Source organism: Emydura macquarii, unplaced genomic scaffold, assembly GCF_026122565.2.
Source record: "Emydura macquarii macquarii isolate MOO-44397 ecotype Brisbane River unplaced genomic scaffold, CSIRO-AGI_Emac_v2 contig_3240, whole genome shotgun sequence".
In the NCBI taxonomy this organism is placed as follows: domain Eukaryota; kingdom Metazoa; phylum Chordata; order Testudines; family Chelidae; genus Emydura; species Emydura macquarii.
In genome coordinates, this window is record NW_027133377.1 from 6831064 (window position 1) to 6846401 (window position 15338).

The window sequence follows — 15338 nt, forward strand, 5'->3', positions numbered from 1 at the left end:
GGCTTTCACCCATGTAATTTAAAGATATTTCTAGGAAAAATCAGCTACGATGTGTATTTTTCTTTTGGTTTGCTTAACAGTTATTAAAATGAATTTCAATGCTTTTGAGAGGTAACAGACTGACAGACCTGTAGAACTAAGCTAACTACAGAAGTACAGTATGGACAAAGTTAATGCTTATTTCTTCTGCTATTGTGCCCCCAATATAGTCAATCCTGTCTGACGGGGACAACCTTTTCGAGTGAGATTTTGGATAATCTCCCTGTCCATTGAATTTTTCTGCCATAAACTGCTGCAAAGGGCAGCGGCTATGATATGGACACTTGTCTGCTAGATGGTACCACCAACTTGTTCCACATCAGCCAATAAACATGCAACAGAATGAAGCAATATTTGACCTCTAATGACCGAAGCTGAATTCATACCAGTGACTTGGAGCTGTACGTTTCTAAATCTTAAACCATTCAATTTGCCAAAAATGTGTGTTTTAATTAGGTAATGAGTTAGCAATCATATCTAATAACTGGATGTCTAAAGTTAGGCTCCTAAATCAATATCTAGGAACGTAAATAGAAGAGGCCTAATTTTCAGAGATGCTGAGTAACCTCAGCTCCCTCTGAAATCAGGGGAGGTGGTGTGGTTTAGCACCTTTATATGCCCAGGCTTGAAAACTTTGACTTTAATATTTGAAAAAGTACTCCCACACTAGGGCAAATTTAGGAACCCATCAACAATAATGGGCTGCACTTCTGTTGTGCCTTCCATCCAACCATCTCAATGGTCCTCACAAATATTAATGATTTAGACCTCTTAACAGGCTTGTAAGATAGGATAATTTTACTGCCTTCTTTTCACAAATAGGGAAAATGAAGCACAGAGGGATGAGTGTCTAGTCCAAAATAACACAGCAAAGCTGAGAGCTCAGAAAGGAAGCCACATTTTTTGGTTTCCAGTCCTCTGCTATGAAAAAAGATATGTTCTTCCTCACTGAACTTTAATGGAATAATAAATCTTCCACATGACTATAGTTTATGTCTTTTAGACATTCCAGAGTTTCCTTTTTGGACATTGAGATTTTACAAGAAAAAAAATGGGATTGTTTACCTCTTCCAGTCTCCATCTATTAAAAAGTTTGTTGTATTTTCCTGGACGTCCTGCAAATCTGTGAAATGAGATTTTTGTTTCTTACTGGAAATTTCAACAACATTTTTATTACTAGAATTGTTGAATTTCATCCATTGATCAAATCTGTTAACTATGAATAGTTTAGATGATAAGTGGATGAAGGCCATATGCTAAGAGAGATCCTTGACACTGGAGGGGAAGGTGTGTATGTGTGGTTTCAGAATCCAACCCGGGATAGACATCCACATTTTGCAGATAACCCCCAAACCCTATAATGTACAGAAACAAAGCCTTGCATTTAACACTCCCCATGAACTTTGAGATGTTAGAAATTCAAGCCTCCTAATTCTGCAGTGGCTCCAGGAAGGCAAACCATTGTACCCATCAAATCAATGAAGATCAGCACAGGAATCAGCCCATGCAGAACCAGCCCCAGGATTGGGGCCTCAGACATGAAGTATGCATTTCAGGTCCATCTCTGTTACAAACAGATATTGACAATACATCCTTCTCACAGTTCTAATAGCTCTGTATGTAATTTCCTGCTCAGGCAAAATTCCCAAAGACTTCAATGGAAATTTTCCCTAAGAAAGAAATGAAAGACTGGCACTTCTGTATCTACTGGACATAGCAAGACATAAAAGGATAAAAGACAAAACAGATGGCACAAAGAGGTGCCTAATATAATTATCATGGATTATAATATTCCCTGTGGCTTTTTTCAGTACGTTTAGTAGTTTATAGTTAAATAGAATAATATGATATTCTTAGCCAGAGGGTTTTTTATTTTTTCAATCTTCAACTGAAACATCATCATAAAACTTTGCAGTTCCATTCAAAGATCTCAAATGTTTTGTAGATGTAAATAAATTAGTATTGCCAACAATCTTGTAAGGTTGGCAAATATTATCAAACCTATTTTAAAAATGGTGAAAATTAAGCAAGGTCAAAAGACTTGCCCAATCTTACACAGTGAATTAGCGACAGGTACAGAAATAGACTCCAGGAATCCTGGCTCCCAATCCTGTCTGCGAACCACTACACAACACTTGTTACTCACAGGATATGTTTTCCAGGAAACATTACCAGTGGGAGATAGATGGGCAAAAACGGATGGAGCACTAGGTCCAACTTTTGAAATTTATCAGCATGTTAGACACAAATCTGTATTTAAGTATCTAAATAACTGGCCTGATTTTCAGAGGTGTTGAGTATCCACAATCCCTACTGATGTCCAGGGCCAGATTAACTCTCCTGTGGGCCTCAGACTATTAATTTTGTGGGGCCCCTTATGGCAGCACTGCGGGAGCTAGGAGCACTCGGGCTGGCCTGGGGCAGATCGGCCAGCCTGGGGCAAGGTGAGCCAGTGCTATGGTGCGGTGCAGGACAGCAGCGTTCTGGGGGTGGGGCAGCGGCGCTGGCCGGCAGTGCTCTGGGAGCTGGAGGGAGCACCTGGGATGGGCCTGGGCCAGACCGGCCAGCCTGGTGGCAAAGTGGGTCAGCGCTGTAGTGTGACGTGCGCTGGCGGCTCTCCGGGGACTGGGGCAGACTAGCCAACATGGCGCTGGGTTGGGTCCAAGCCTGGTGCTGGGGCACTCTGGCAGTGGGGGAGCGGGGCCGCTGGGGTGCAGGTTCTGGGGGTGCTTGGGGTGCTCAGCCTTGGGTCCACCCGCCAGCCAGCCTGGCTCGTGCTCAGGCCACAAAGGGTGGGGCTCTGATGGGAGATGAGTGGAAGGGGTATGGTTTTGCGTGGAAGGGGTGGAGCCGGGGGCTAACCTCCCCTAACGGGCCGTTCACCAGATGTCCCGATTTATTTTTGCGGGACCCCCCCTTAGCCCGAGGCCCTGGGCTGCAGCCCCTAAAGCCCCTGCACTAATCTGGCCCTGTTGATGTCAATGGGAACAGCAGGTGCTCAGCACCTGTGAAAAAAAAATCAGACCTTTTTCTAAATAGTTTCTAAATATAGATTTAAAGATCTTAATTATACCCACAATTTTGGCTTTAATTTATACTCAGTTGCACAAACTTTGCTGGTTCTGACATCTCAAATTACTATAACATTAAAACATTTTCTTTAAAGCAATTTAATATATTACCCTAATGAAATATCAAGCAGTAAGAGTTCAGTATGCATTTCCCTCTGTTCTTAGGGAATAAAATCATGATTAAAAATAACTTACCTGCCGAGGAAAAAGGCAATATAAAAGATAGAACTGTTTAAGTTGACAAACTGGAAGAGGAACATTTTCAAGGCAAAACTGTTTTCCCATTCAGAGTCTGTTCTCGGATGCTCTAAAAGGAGTGACACAGTACACATTAAAAATGAAATGACGTTGCAAGTGTCTTACAGAGTTCCAGGGTCAACGTGCCTCCTATAGAACAAATTATAGGGGTCAAATTAATGTAACCCTTTAAGTTTCTTTTTTCTTCAGTAAAGTATGCAGTTAGAAGGTCACACAGCTCCTACCCTAACTGTAACCAGATTGGTTCTATGCACAAAGAAAAAATGGTGTTCCTAAACTGTGAAACATCAAAAAACTTTCCATGAGAATTCCATTCTCCATTTTGATGGCTCTCTCTTTCTGAATTCAGATTGATCTTGAACTTTTTAATCCTTTCAGGCATGTTGAGATGCCTTGATTCTTCTTTTAATACATTTCATAGACCCGAAGAAGAGCTCTGTGTAGTTCAAAAACTTGTCTCTATCACCAATGGAAGTTGGTTCAATAAAAGATATTACCTTACCCACCTTGTTTCTTTGATTCTTCTCAGTAGTTGTGCATGATAGTGCTTAGAATCAGCAGCTCAATACACAATGGCAAACTAGACAAGCAGTGAAATGATCAGAACTGGAAGCAACCTTTTTCAATCTGCATCTCACAAACATTTTCATGTCTTACTCCATGCTACTCCTTATGTCTGGGAACATCTTCCCCTGAATTTATTCATAGGGACACTACGCTCTCACCAAGACCCAACTCTGTCATAATGCCTCAAAGGTGTCAGGCAGTTGACAAGTGGGGCAGATGGAGTTAATTGGTCCTTTATATTTTTTTTAACTACAAATATAAATATGCATAACAAATCATCAAAGGTTTTACTTAATTCCTCATTCGCACTCCTTGCACGTCACTAGATTTTAGACTCTTTAAGGCAGGAATGTTATCTTAATTAGAACAGGTTCATAATTATTGTAATTTGCAATTTTGACATAGTTCATGAAAATTTCAAATTGCTGTTTAAAAATTAATTATGGTACACAGTAGATGGTTAAACAATTCAAAACCACCTGAGTGTCTTCGCACCTAAGTAGCATATGTCACCATGAAATCAGTTAATACAATTTGGAACATTCAAAATAGATGTTGTCCCATTGTTTTAGAGAAAAAACAACTGCATTTTTTTCTTTGAGTTCTTTAATAGAAACCTTTTTAGATTCTAGGGATGAGCTGCTTAACTATAACAAGCAGAATTAATTAACTAAGATAGGGTGCACTTTTCTAACACGGTGAGATATTCAATCCCCTAAAATGAATATGGTTACTTAGGGACAGCATAAACTAATACTACAAGGCTGTGGTTTGCCTTTCATTAGAAGATCCCAGCCTGTTGACACACAATAGTTACTGCTGAGTAATTCAGTCACTGTTTTTTTTCTTCCTTCCATTTATTTTTTTAATGAGCTTAGGAAGTATCTAGGAACAATAGGGCAGTAAACAGTCATTCTAACGTAGATGAAATGTAGCCAACTGTGTTCTGGTCCAACCCAGAAAACATTGCAATGAATTTAAATGTGCTTCTTGTAACTGAAATGGCATTCAAGGAAATGGAAGTTTTTTACATTTTAGTTCATTTTAGTTTTATTTTAATTTACTTTTAATTGGAGTTATGAATGAGTGAACATTCTCCCATCTGTTTGTCTATGGGCAGTTTACCTGCATCTGCACACTGGAGTTTGTCTTGAGAAAGAGGCATCAATTCTCAAAACAGCTGTTGGATTGTGTAAGCAGGGTGTCTGTCATCCAGCAGCGTGGCATACTTATTAGAAGGGCTGTCATTGATTAATCCTGTTGCCTATCACCATTGGCTTATCCTGCTGCTTTATGAAAGACCTCAGATTGGCTGGTGTTGAGTCTGCAGGGGCAAAGAGCCCCTTTCTGCTCTGAAACAGTTGCTACTACTACTGGGGCTCAAATTAATGTGGGGGTTTTGGGAGATGGAGGCGAATACTTGGTTTCAATTCAATAATTCAACCCATCATCCAAGGCCAGTGAGATTGTATCCATGGAATCACCCTAGAGTCTTGGCATGAGAACTGGAAATTTTCTGGGGCAGTATTTGGTAAGGGACTGTAGGCCCATTTAGGTTTTACAGTTAGGGCATGGCCATTTGGACCTTGGAGAGTTGTTATTGTGTGTGGATGCCAAAAAGTGCAGAGGCCAGTAATGAAATGGGGGGGTCCTTTTTTAGCTGCAGACAGGAATGACATATTATTTTTAGGAATTACTTTGTGAAGTTCAGTTAAGTTAAATTGCCATCTTTTGGCTACTTCCATATACATTTGAATGGTCTGTCCTCACTAGTTCTTGCCTTCAGCATTCTTACTTGTGACTGACCTGTGTACACTTTCCTCAACAATAAGCACTTTTCCAAAGTCTATTATGTATGGAAACAAAACTTACATCATCATGACCTACTTCTGTAGGACCAGAAGCCATATTATGAAAGGGATAATTGATGCTCTATTACACCAGATGTCAAAAATACTTTTTCATGTAGTATAGAAATCTAGGATGTGAATCAAAGCTTTGTTGGTCTTTCTAATTCTCCTGTAATATTCAACAAAGTGCTTTGATGGAAACATTTAGTTCAGCAAGAGTAAAATCTGAGTTTAACTGGGCACAAATTTATATAAAATAACTTGGATGAGCCCAATGGCTATCAAATTTTGTTGGTGCTTCCAAGCCCCTGGTCACTTACCAGTTAGTAGGCAAAGAGGAGATTTATGTAAAGTCTCATTGGCAAACATAGGCACCAAGCGCTTGAGCTACAACTTTTCTGTAGTCTCCTCTGTGTGGAGAATCGCAATGTCTTTAAATTATTGCACGTATACAAATCTTTCAGACGCTTGTTAAACTGAAAGACTGCACTCTCTTTGCGAATTACAGCATAACCAACAATATCATATGAAATTGGATAGACCACATCAGATGAAATGTTAAGGATAAAATATTCACACACCACCAGATTTTAAGTGCTGCATTTGAATCCTGTTTTAAATTCAAAAGGTAGCCTCCCTGCTCACATCCTTTATGACTGAAAAGAGATAGGAAGCTTTATTATTAATTTTTTTAAAGAGTCAAAATTACAGCTGGTTGAAAATTTGATGGAATGTTTTTCCAGTGGAAGATGCCATTTTGCCGAAACGAAAACTTTCTGTGGGAATGTGTCAATTTTGACATTTAGTTTAATTTTTTCATACAGCATTTTGATAAAATAAAAACATTCCTTTCACACATTTTTGGATGGAATATATTGCTTTTTTTCAAACTATTATATTACATTATATTTAAAAAGAACCCTAAACGTTGAAATTTAAATAGAACATTTCAATTAACCCTACATTTTTTTTTTAATTTAAATTCATGGGAAATTTTGGAATTCTTTGTCATAGCCCAATTCTGAATGAAAACAAATGTCAAAATCAGGACATTTTCCATGAAATGGAAATCCCAGGTCCCACCAACTCTAGTCAGAATATTTGTCTGGAAAATGGAGGGAAGTTTTTTTCCACTAATGAGAACCACAGATGTGGCATGATCCTAACCTGATACTTCTCCCCTTTTTATCCATGGGGCAGATTTTAAAAAGGCAGTATTATTTCAGGCTTCCAACTTTACCTGATAACATTTGAAAACTAAAAAGAATTGATACTAGGGCACAAAATGTTAATAATTCAGATACAGCTAGATGGACTCATAAGTTATTTATATTTAGATGAAGGAACAATTTAGGCTTTGATTGTACAATCTGATCCACACAGGGACAGGGGGAAGGAGAAGAGGGGAATGCATGAGTCCTTGGAGAGCTCCACTGAATTCAGTGGCATTCCATATGGACATTAGCTTTCCCCTGCACTAAGCAGACTGCCGGATGAGGGCTTCTAGAAATGGCCCACAGCTGGTTAGGTCAGCTGTGATCCAAACTTCTCTAAGGCCTGACATGGCAGGAAGGGGGACATCTGATCTGGGGATTTGGTTTGCATCCATCTCTAGTGGCCATTGACCAACAATTTTTTTCCCTTTCCGTTTGTTTTTCTTAACACATGCCAAAAAATAGTTTACTCTGCAGTGAATAGTCTGGGAAAAGTCGACATGTTACTATGCATGTTATCAAATCATCAAAACCATTTTTATTGAAATACAAAGTTATACAATCTATCTGATGAGGAGTATGCCAGAATTAAAGATGCACCTACCTAAATCTGTTAGGAGATAGGCAACTTTTTCATATACCTGAAACAGAAATAAGAAACAGTTGACATAAGAAAATTATAGTAAAGATTTTATATTGTTAAAATATCAGATATCTATTAAATAAATGAATAAAAATATGCATCTGAAAGAAACACAAGTTTCCTACAACAGCAAGATAATTGAGAGGGCAAGGAGCTGCAGGGATCTTAAATATTTGCAATGAAAAAAAAATCATTTATTTTAGCCCCTCTTTTTCTTGGCCAATTATCCACAAACACAATTAAATTTTTATCTTCGTAGTTTGACTTTATCTATCTAATGATTTATGGAAATATATTTCAGTCTATGGAATGCTGTGTGACTGTTCGTGCAGATATCTATTTATACATTAATATATTTGTGATTATATATTTTCATGAGAACTGTTCCTACAGCCATCTCAGAATCATTGTAAAATATGGACTACATCCAATCAGAAAACAGATCAATACCATGCAACTTAAGTGACCAATCACACAGATTAGATAGCAAATGATGAATTGCAAATAGTTTGAGCATGCCATAGACTAGTTTTTTAAAAAACTTAGAATCCTTATCCCTCTTTTAAAAAGTTTTGAAACTTACAACATTAAGTGACATGATGATCATGAAATTGATACAGACTCCAGTGCCAGATGTTGCAAACTGCCAGTACTTTTTGATAAAATACCACTTGAAGGATGCAAACTGTTCCATAGCTACCAGGCGATAGACCACAACAGCAAACACTGCAGTGAGTACCAAAGAAATCTGCAGTGAGAAAAATGCATGTGTAATTAGAAGAAAAAATACTGATTAAAATAAACAGCTGAAATAATGATCAATAGATTATTGAGTGCTTTTAAAAAGGAGAGTGTCCAATTTGTTTCAGGGAGCAGTTTTATGCTAGAGACAAAATACTAGACAGTTGAAACAAAATTCTTTGTTACTATAGAAAGACAAATGCCCACTATTTATATTTTTACAAAATTCTAAAGGCATAACCCCCTTCCCACCCAAGAACCCCAAATCACCAACAACCAACCAAACATTAACAAGCATTGTTCCTGATCTGATTGCACTTATACACATTATACCACTTGTAACTCCATTAATTTTAGTGGAATCACTACTGATTTACATTGGTGTGATATCAGAATAAGGTCTAGAATGACTTTACCATGAAGAATATTCCTGAGACAGACACCATCAGTCGACTAAGTTTATCAGGGAAGGGTTGAAAAGGTTCAGGTTTTCCTGTGATGGGATTTACTCGTTCCACTTGGGAGTATTTTGCTTCAAACTGAGGGCGCAGCTCTTCCTGCAATGACGTAGATGTGCTTTAGTTTAAGTAGCAAAGCATCAGGCATTCAGTATAAACATTCAATAATGATAATGACTTGCAGTTGCATAGCTTCCTTAGTCCCAAGGTGCTTCACATATTTTTCAAGCAAATATCCAAATAACTGCCCTTGAAAGAGACTGAATTGGAGAACCTTGGAGACATGTCATTACATTCACCCAGAGATCAGGAGCAGCACAAATCATGGCAGTAAAAGTTTTCCCATATCCACCAGCCAAGGTATTAGAAGAATAACCTCCAGGGATGAAGGGGAGTTTGGTTGCCATGTTGATTTAATCACGGGTTTCTCTACTGAGATTGCTAAGAAAATAGTACATTAGTGCCAGTTATGGTGGTGGTTTTTGTGGTGTGGAAACTTTTCATTAGGAACTAGACTAACAACATCAACTCATCTCAAAGAGGCTCCAGAAAAGCCATGAAGGGATGATGACTTTGGGCCTGAACTTTGGGCCTTGAACCAAATTTGATGATCAGATGACGACTTTGGGCCTTGAACCAAATTTCAACCACTATCCTAGAGGTGAGTAGCCTAAATTCCATTGCAACAATATTTACTTGTGATTTACAGAGGAAATTTTCTGAGATGTGTAAAAAGGTAGAACTATTTGATATTTGTTGGTGTCAATGGAAGACTGTAATAGGGTGAGCTGGCCTTTTAAGAGTGGTTCAAGGTCTAGGCTCTGGCCCTTTTCCAGAGTGGCTTAGTTCTGGCCTGAATCGGGAACTTGTGGTGCAAAGAGATCAAGAGAGTTGAAGGCTGACTAGCAATGTATGCAGGTAAAGGGGGCAGCTTTGGTTCCCTCCATGTCCCTGCTGTATTTGGCTTTCTGGCTCCAAACAGCACCCTATTCCTTAACACTTTGCTTGCACTTGTGTGGGCTCTTTGTCTGACCTAATAGCAAGTTGTATTCTCTTCAGGAAGAGTGCCACCCAATACTTCTTGCTTCTTCCCTTGTCTTCTCTTTAGTGGAGAAAAGGGAGCTCTTTTTATCCCTGACCTCATTACCAGCATACATTGCTGCCCATTCAACAGCTCCCATAGTCCCTAAGGACTACAAGTCCCAGAATGCCTTAGCTTTGAGCTAAACTGGGATTAGGGCCACAGTTGGCCCCCAAATCCCTCTTAAAGGGCCTTCTGATTCTGGACAGAGATTCTTGGCTCTCCCCATCACACTTTACTAAACATGGACACTTAGATATTTTTTAATTCACATACCCTGCTTAAATAAAAGGAGTAATCATTGCCCTCCTTAAATAAATGAATAAAAGTACTTTGCCAAGAGGGAAGTATTATTTGAATTTGGATGCACATCTACCTGGAAGATACATTCTTGATCTAGTCCACCAGTGTAATATAGTAAATTCAATTATCCTAGCAGATCAAAAGGTATTATTACTTGCATTAACATTGTGTGGTCTTACCTCTTCATCCTCCCAGTCTATGAGATCCCAATCATAGGTGAGCACAGCTCTCCGCCTTTTCCAAAACTCTAGAAACACTGTAGCTGTGGAAACCATTATTACTTTTTATTATTTTTCATAATTAAACCCTGGTTTTAAAATACATGCAGGCATGATCATTTTCATTATACATGTTCTAGTTGGTCACATGTGGACTCTAAAAATCATAACTAATTCCAGAGTAAATTAACTGATATTAGAGTAGAGCAGTAATTTGCAACAATCTGAGTAAGATCTTTTTTTTTTTTGCCCATCTGTTTCCTCTGTACAGGAAAGAGTTTCCTGATAACGTGTGACACAATCCCGCATTTATTTCATTACTTTGGTTAGAATTTTAATCAAACACCAATTTTATAATTTTTAATAAAAATCTATTGTTTAAAAGAATAAACACGGACAAAAATGCAGATTAGGTGGACAGCACTTATTAACAAAGAACTAGATTCTGATCTCACTGAAACTGGTGTGAATCAGGAGTAGCTTGACTCCCACTTTCTTATGCCAGTGTAATTCCATTGATTTAAACAGATTACTTTAACAGTTACTTCTGATTTACAGTGGTGTATATGAGATCATAATCAGGCCTATCATGCACTTACAGTGATCTAGTATTTGTAGTCTTTATCAACACTGTTACACAGTACTCTACAGCAGTTCTGTAAAACAGTGCAGTGTGCTGTAGTGTCTGCAATGCATTGCCTAGATCCATTGCTAGAGACTGTAATAGCATTTTTTTAAATCATTGGCAGAGTTATAAAGGTATGCAAGAGCCATAGATTGCAGATTTAAGGAGCCAAAATTATATCCTCTTGAGATACAATGTAATATTATTTTAAATACATTACTTGATCCCTAATATTATTTATGCAGAAAATATTCTTTTATTTTGCCACATATATATGAGCCCAGCTAAGTTACAGAAGGGGAGAGGGTTCATAGGAACCCTTACCCCATGCATACCATGGAAGGGCTTGTCAGTATTGCAATCTCATGCTACGGAGAATGTAAGGAGTGATTTCTCCATGTGCCCAAGGGGAATAGGACCAATGCACAAGGCAAGTATGCTGAACTCCATAAACATGTACCCGTGTGCAACTCTGGGAAGCCTTCCCAGAATTCCCCTTCGAGCAGTGTCACTTTGCATTGTTTCAGCATGTGGCTATGCCTAAACAGCACAGAAGAGGCTTGGGTTTATTCAGTACCACTGTTTTCAAAACTAATATTGTTAGGCATCTAAATCCATAATTAACCACCAAAGTGGGTGGCTTAATTTTCAGAGGTACAGTACTGAACAGCAAATCCCATTGAACTCAGTAGCATCAGATCCTGAAACACTGAAGTCAGCGGGAGTTTTGCCAGTGACATTATGAAATTCAAGATCAGAGCCTAAATGAGAGAGGTGGGGGAAAGAGAGTGACTAAGTAGAGAGGACGCTATTTTTTAGGGGTTGTAAGTGTTTTAGTTGGTAAAGTTACCAGCTTTATTTAATAAAATGAGAGACAGTGTGGCTTAGGGAAAACGTATAAGATTTAACAATAAAGAACATAAAAAGAGCGGCGTGAGACGGAGATGGCAGAACCCTTTATGTGCCCTAAACGACATCTGATGTTGTGGGAAACATTCAGATCCATATTATAAATAAATCAGCCAAAAGGGTGATATTTATTGTTGCCAAATACACCCGCAGCTCCTTGGCTTTATTTTCAGACATATCCTGGAAGTCAAAGTGCCTCCCCCAAAACGTTGCAACACTGCCTTTCACATGGTAGAACTGGACTCCATAGTATTTTGGCTGCATAGTTAACCAGGCTTTTGAGGGAATAGGGTCAAAAGGTAGAACAGATCAAAAATGCAAACTGAAAAAAATAGTTCAATGTTTTGTATGTTTTTAGTTCAAATTTCAATGAAAAATTGTCCAAATTTTAAAATTCATTTTAACCATTTTGAAATAAAAGGTTTGATCTTGCCTGGCTGCCCCTTATTTTATTTCACCACCCTATTGCCCAACTGATCAGATTTTCTGGCTCCTAGCATCACAGCTCCTGGCAACCAGAGATTCAATAGTTACTCTGGATTGACTCCTATAAAACTGAAAGCAGCACTCGTCTGTGAACGTGCAAAAAATTTTCATTGACCTAGGGCCTCCTGTGGAAAAGCAAGCTACATTAGTTAATGGGTAATCTGAACATTGGATTGAGACCCAAGAATTTATGAGTTCTAATAGAGCTCTCACAGGGACTTTCTCACAAGAAAGCCAGTTGCTATGAAAGTTCCAGACTAATTTTGCAGATTCAAAATATGGATCATTTGGAGAACATTGAGAGAAGCAACCACACCTATGTTTTGCTTTTTCCCTGGTCTTTGCCTTACTAAAGAAGAATAGCACTTTTATATCCCTGCCCCCTTTCCAGCATTCATTGCCATCCGTCCGACAGCTCCCATTGTACCTCTGGACTACAAATGCCGGAATGACAGATGTGGTGAAAATCTTGGGCAAGAGAGGCATAAAATGGATGAGCAGAGTGGTTACAGCAATATGGCATGACCAAAGAATTCCTGAAGACTGGTGTAACTCTATTGTGGTCCCAATATATAAGAAGGCAAGCACTCATGAATACGGAAACTAATAAGAGATAAAGATACTGTTGCCTAGGATGAAGATATGGAACACATCTTGGATGCTAAGATTAGGAGAATGGTGGAACCTTTCCTCAAACAAGAACAGTCTAGTTTTAGGAAAGGACAAGGAGTCCCACAGATGCCATGTTTACAAGTCATTAAGTGACAGAGAAATGGCTAACGTCCTAGCAGGACAGCTTCTTTGCTTTGAATGACCTAGACAAGGCATATGATAAAGGAGGCTTACGCCAGTGCTGAGGAAATAAAGAGTGTCTGTCGATTTAAAACTATGGTGAAATACACTATACAGATAATTAAAACAGTGATGGGAATGTGTTTTGGAGTCCCTCTGAACTGAAAGTTGGACTGCACCAGGGCTCAGCCCTCAGTCTGCTGCTGTTTATTATATTGATGGATTATGTCAGAAGGAAGATCCCAACAGAAAAAGATGAGAAGCTGCTATATGCAGATGACATAGCAATAAAGGCATCCTCAAAAGAAGATCTAAAGGAAATAGTGAACCAGTAGTATGACCAACTAAGCTACCATGGGGTGAAAATGAGCATGACTAAAACTGAGGTCATGCAGGTCAGTAGAGATGCCACAGTGAAACTGGATGTATAGATTAATGGAACACACGACTGAACCAGACTGATCAGTTCAAGTACCTTGGTAGCTGGGTTATGGAAGATGGCAGGCTTGAACATGAGATACAGTTCAGACTGGGGAATGCTGGAGGAGTGTGGACTAACATTTCAGGGGCTCCATATGACAAGTGTATGCCACGAAACCTAAAAGCCCAGCTTTACAGAACAAAGGGGTGCCCACAATGCTAAATGGTGCAGAAGCATGCGTGGTAAGAGATAGCAGATTCAGTGCCAACAGGTGCTCAAGATGAGATGTCTGTGTGCAATCAAAAGAGTACACAAAGAGACAGATTTTGAAATGAAGGATTAGGATGGAAGTCAAAGTTTGTGGTGTGGCTGACAAAATCCAGGAAATGCAACTTTGCTGGTTCAGTCTCATACAAAAGATGAATGAAGAGGACCTGGTGAGGATAGTATGGGAGGAGAGGGTGGTAGGAAAGAGACTCTGAGAAAAGTCAAGGAAGCGATTGATGGATTGCATCAAAGGAGATGGTAAACAGGTGGACCTTATTGCTTCCTCAGACAAAAGAAGATGGTGGATGCTTGCATGACAACCTGACCCAGATGATGAGACAAGAATAGAAGGAGGGAGGAGAAAGAAGAAAAATTACAAGTGCCAGAATGCACTGCTTGCCAGTGCTGGCTTCATGTGTTACACATCATGTTGGCACAGGCTCATTTATTACTCACCCTGGGAGGTGTGGACAGCTTTCAGTCTGTCAGTGATCCAACTGATGATGAATCAATGCCTTTTTAAAAATGTCTTACATAATGCTTAATTACTCTCTAAAGAAAAAGGATGGAGGTTGTAGGTGTTTGAGCAGAAAAGATTGGTTGCATAGAAAAGTTAGAGATTCTATTTTAATATGACTGTGCAAGTACTAAAAGATTTTCATTGCTAAAGGGGGGCAAATAGGAAATGACTCATCTTGAGTGCTGAGTACTAAAATGGGACACTGGAAAATAATAATAAAAAGCTTCCAATGTAGCATTGTTTTAAATAAGTTCTGAATCTTTCATAAAAACCGTCAATCTACAAAGACAAGGAACCCAGATTTCAATTTCCTAAAAGTCATAGTGGATGGTACTTTCAAAATGGCCTAAGTAACTTAAAAGCTTAATTTCTATTTGTTTGCAATTGGACTTGGACCCTTTTGAAACTTGCACCCAATGACTTATTTTGGCAACCCATGAATAACACATACAACACCGATGTGGTAAAGCCAAGCAATAAAAAACAACACTGCAAGTTGGTTGTTACATTTGTGTGTGTGTGTGTGTTAAAGTTGTTAAGACACTTCCTTTAAAAAAGATTAGAAGATAGTGCATAACATAGAAAGGTGAGTTAGTGTGTGTGTTTGTACGTTACATAATATTTCCTTTCTGAGCCTCAGTCTGGTTGATAACGTTAGAATCCAGTGAAAAACATTTGGGATCAGATTCCACCACCCTTCCTCACTTTGCCGAAAACTTCGCTATACACGTAGCACTACTGATTTCACCTCACTCTGACTAAAAGGTGCCTCATCTGCCCTTGGATTACTAATACACCTCTACAGCGGTTCTTCCATTTCTTCCACTGGGCAGAGCATGTGTGCATGCGCGCGCACACACCCTCTTTTATGGACT

The 15338-nt window shown here is 39.0% G+C and overlaps 1 protein-coding gene across 1 annotated transcript in view; it reads right to left on the reverse strand.

Annotated features, from left to right (window-relative positions):
• The window catches only part of ANO3 (anoctamin 3), a 169327-nt gene that overhangs the window by 12548 nt on the left and 141441 nt on the right, over nt 1-15338 (reverse strand). The window contains exons 15-20 of the mRNA XM_067532089.1: nt 10405-10487; nt 8800-8940; nt 8226-8390; nt 7604-7640; nt 3306-3417; nt 1105-1162 (exon numbers count right to left, since the gene is read on the reverse strand). Of these exons, the coding sequence (XP_067388190.1) occupies nt 1105-1162; nt 3306-3417; nt 7604-7640; nt 8226-8390; nt 8800-8940; nt 10405-10487 (596 nt within the window). The remainder of the gene's footprint in view (nt 1-1104; nt 1163-3305; nt 3418-7603; nt 7641-8225; nt 8391-8799; nt 8941-10404; nt 10488-15338) is intronic.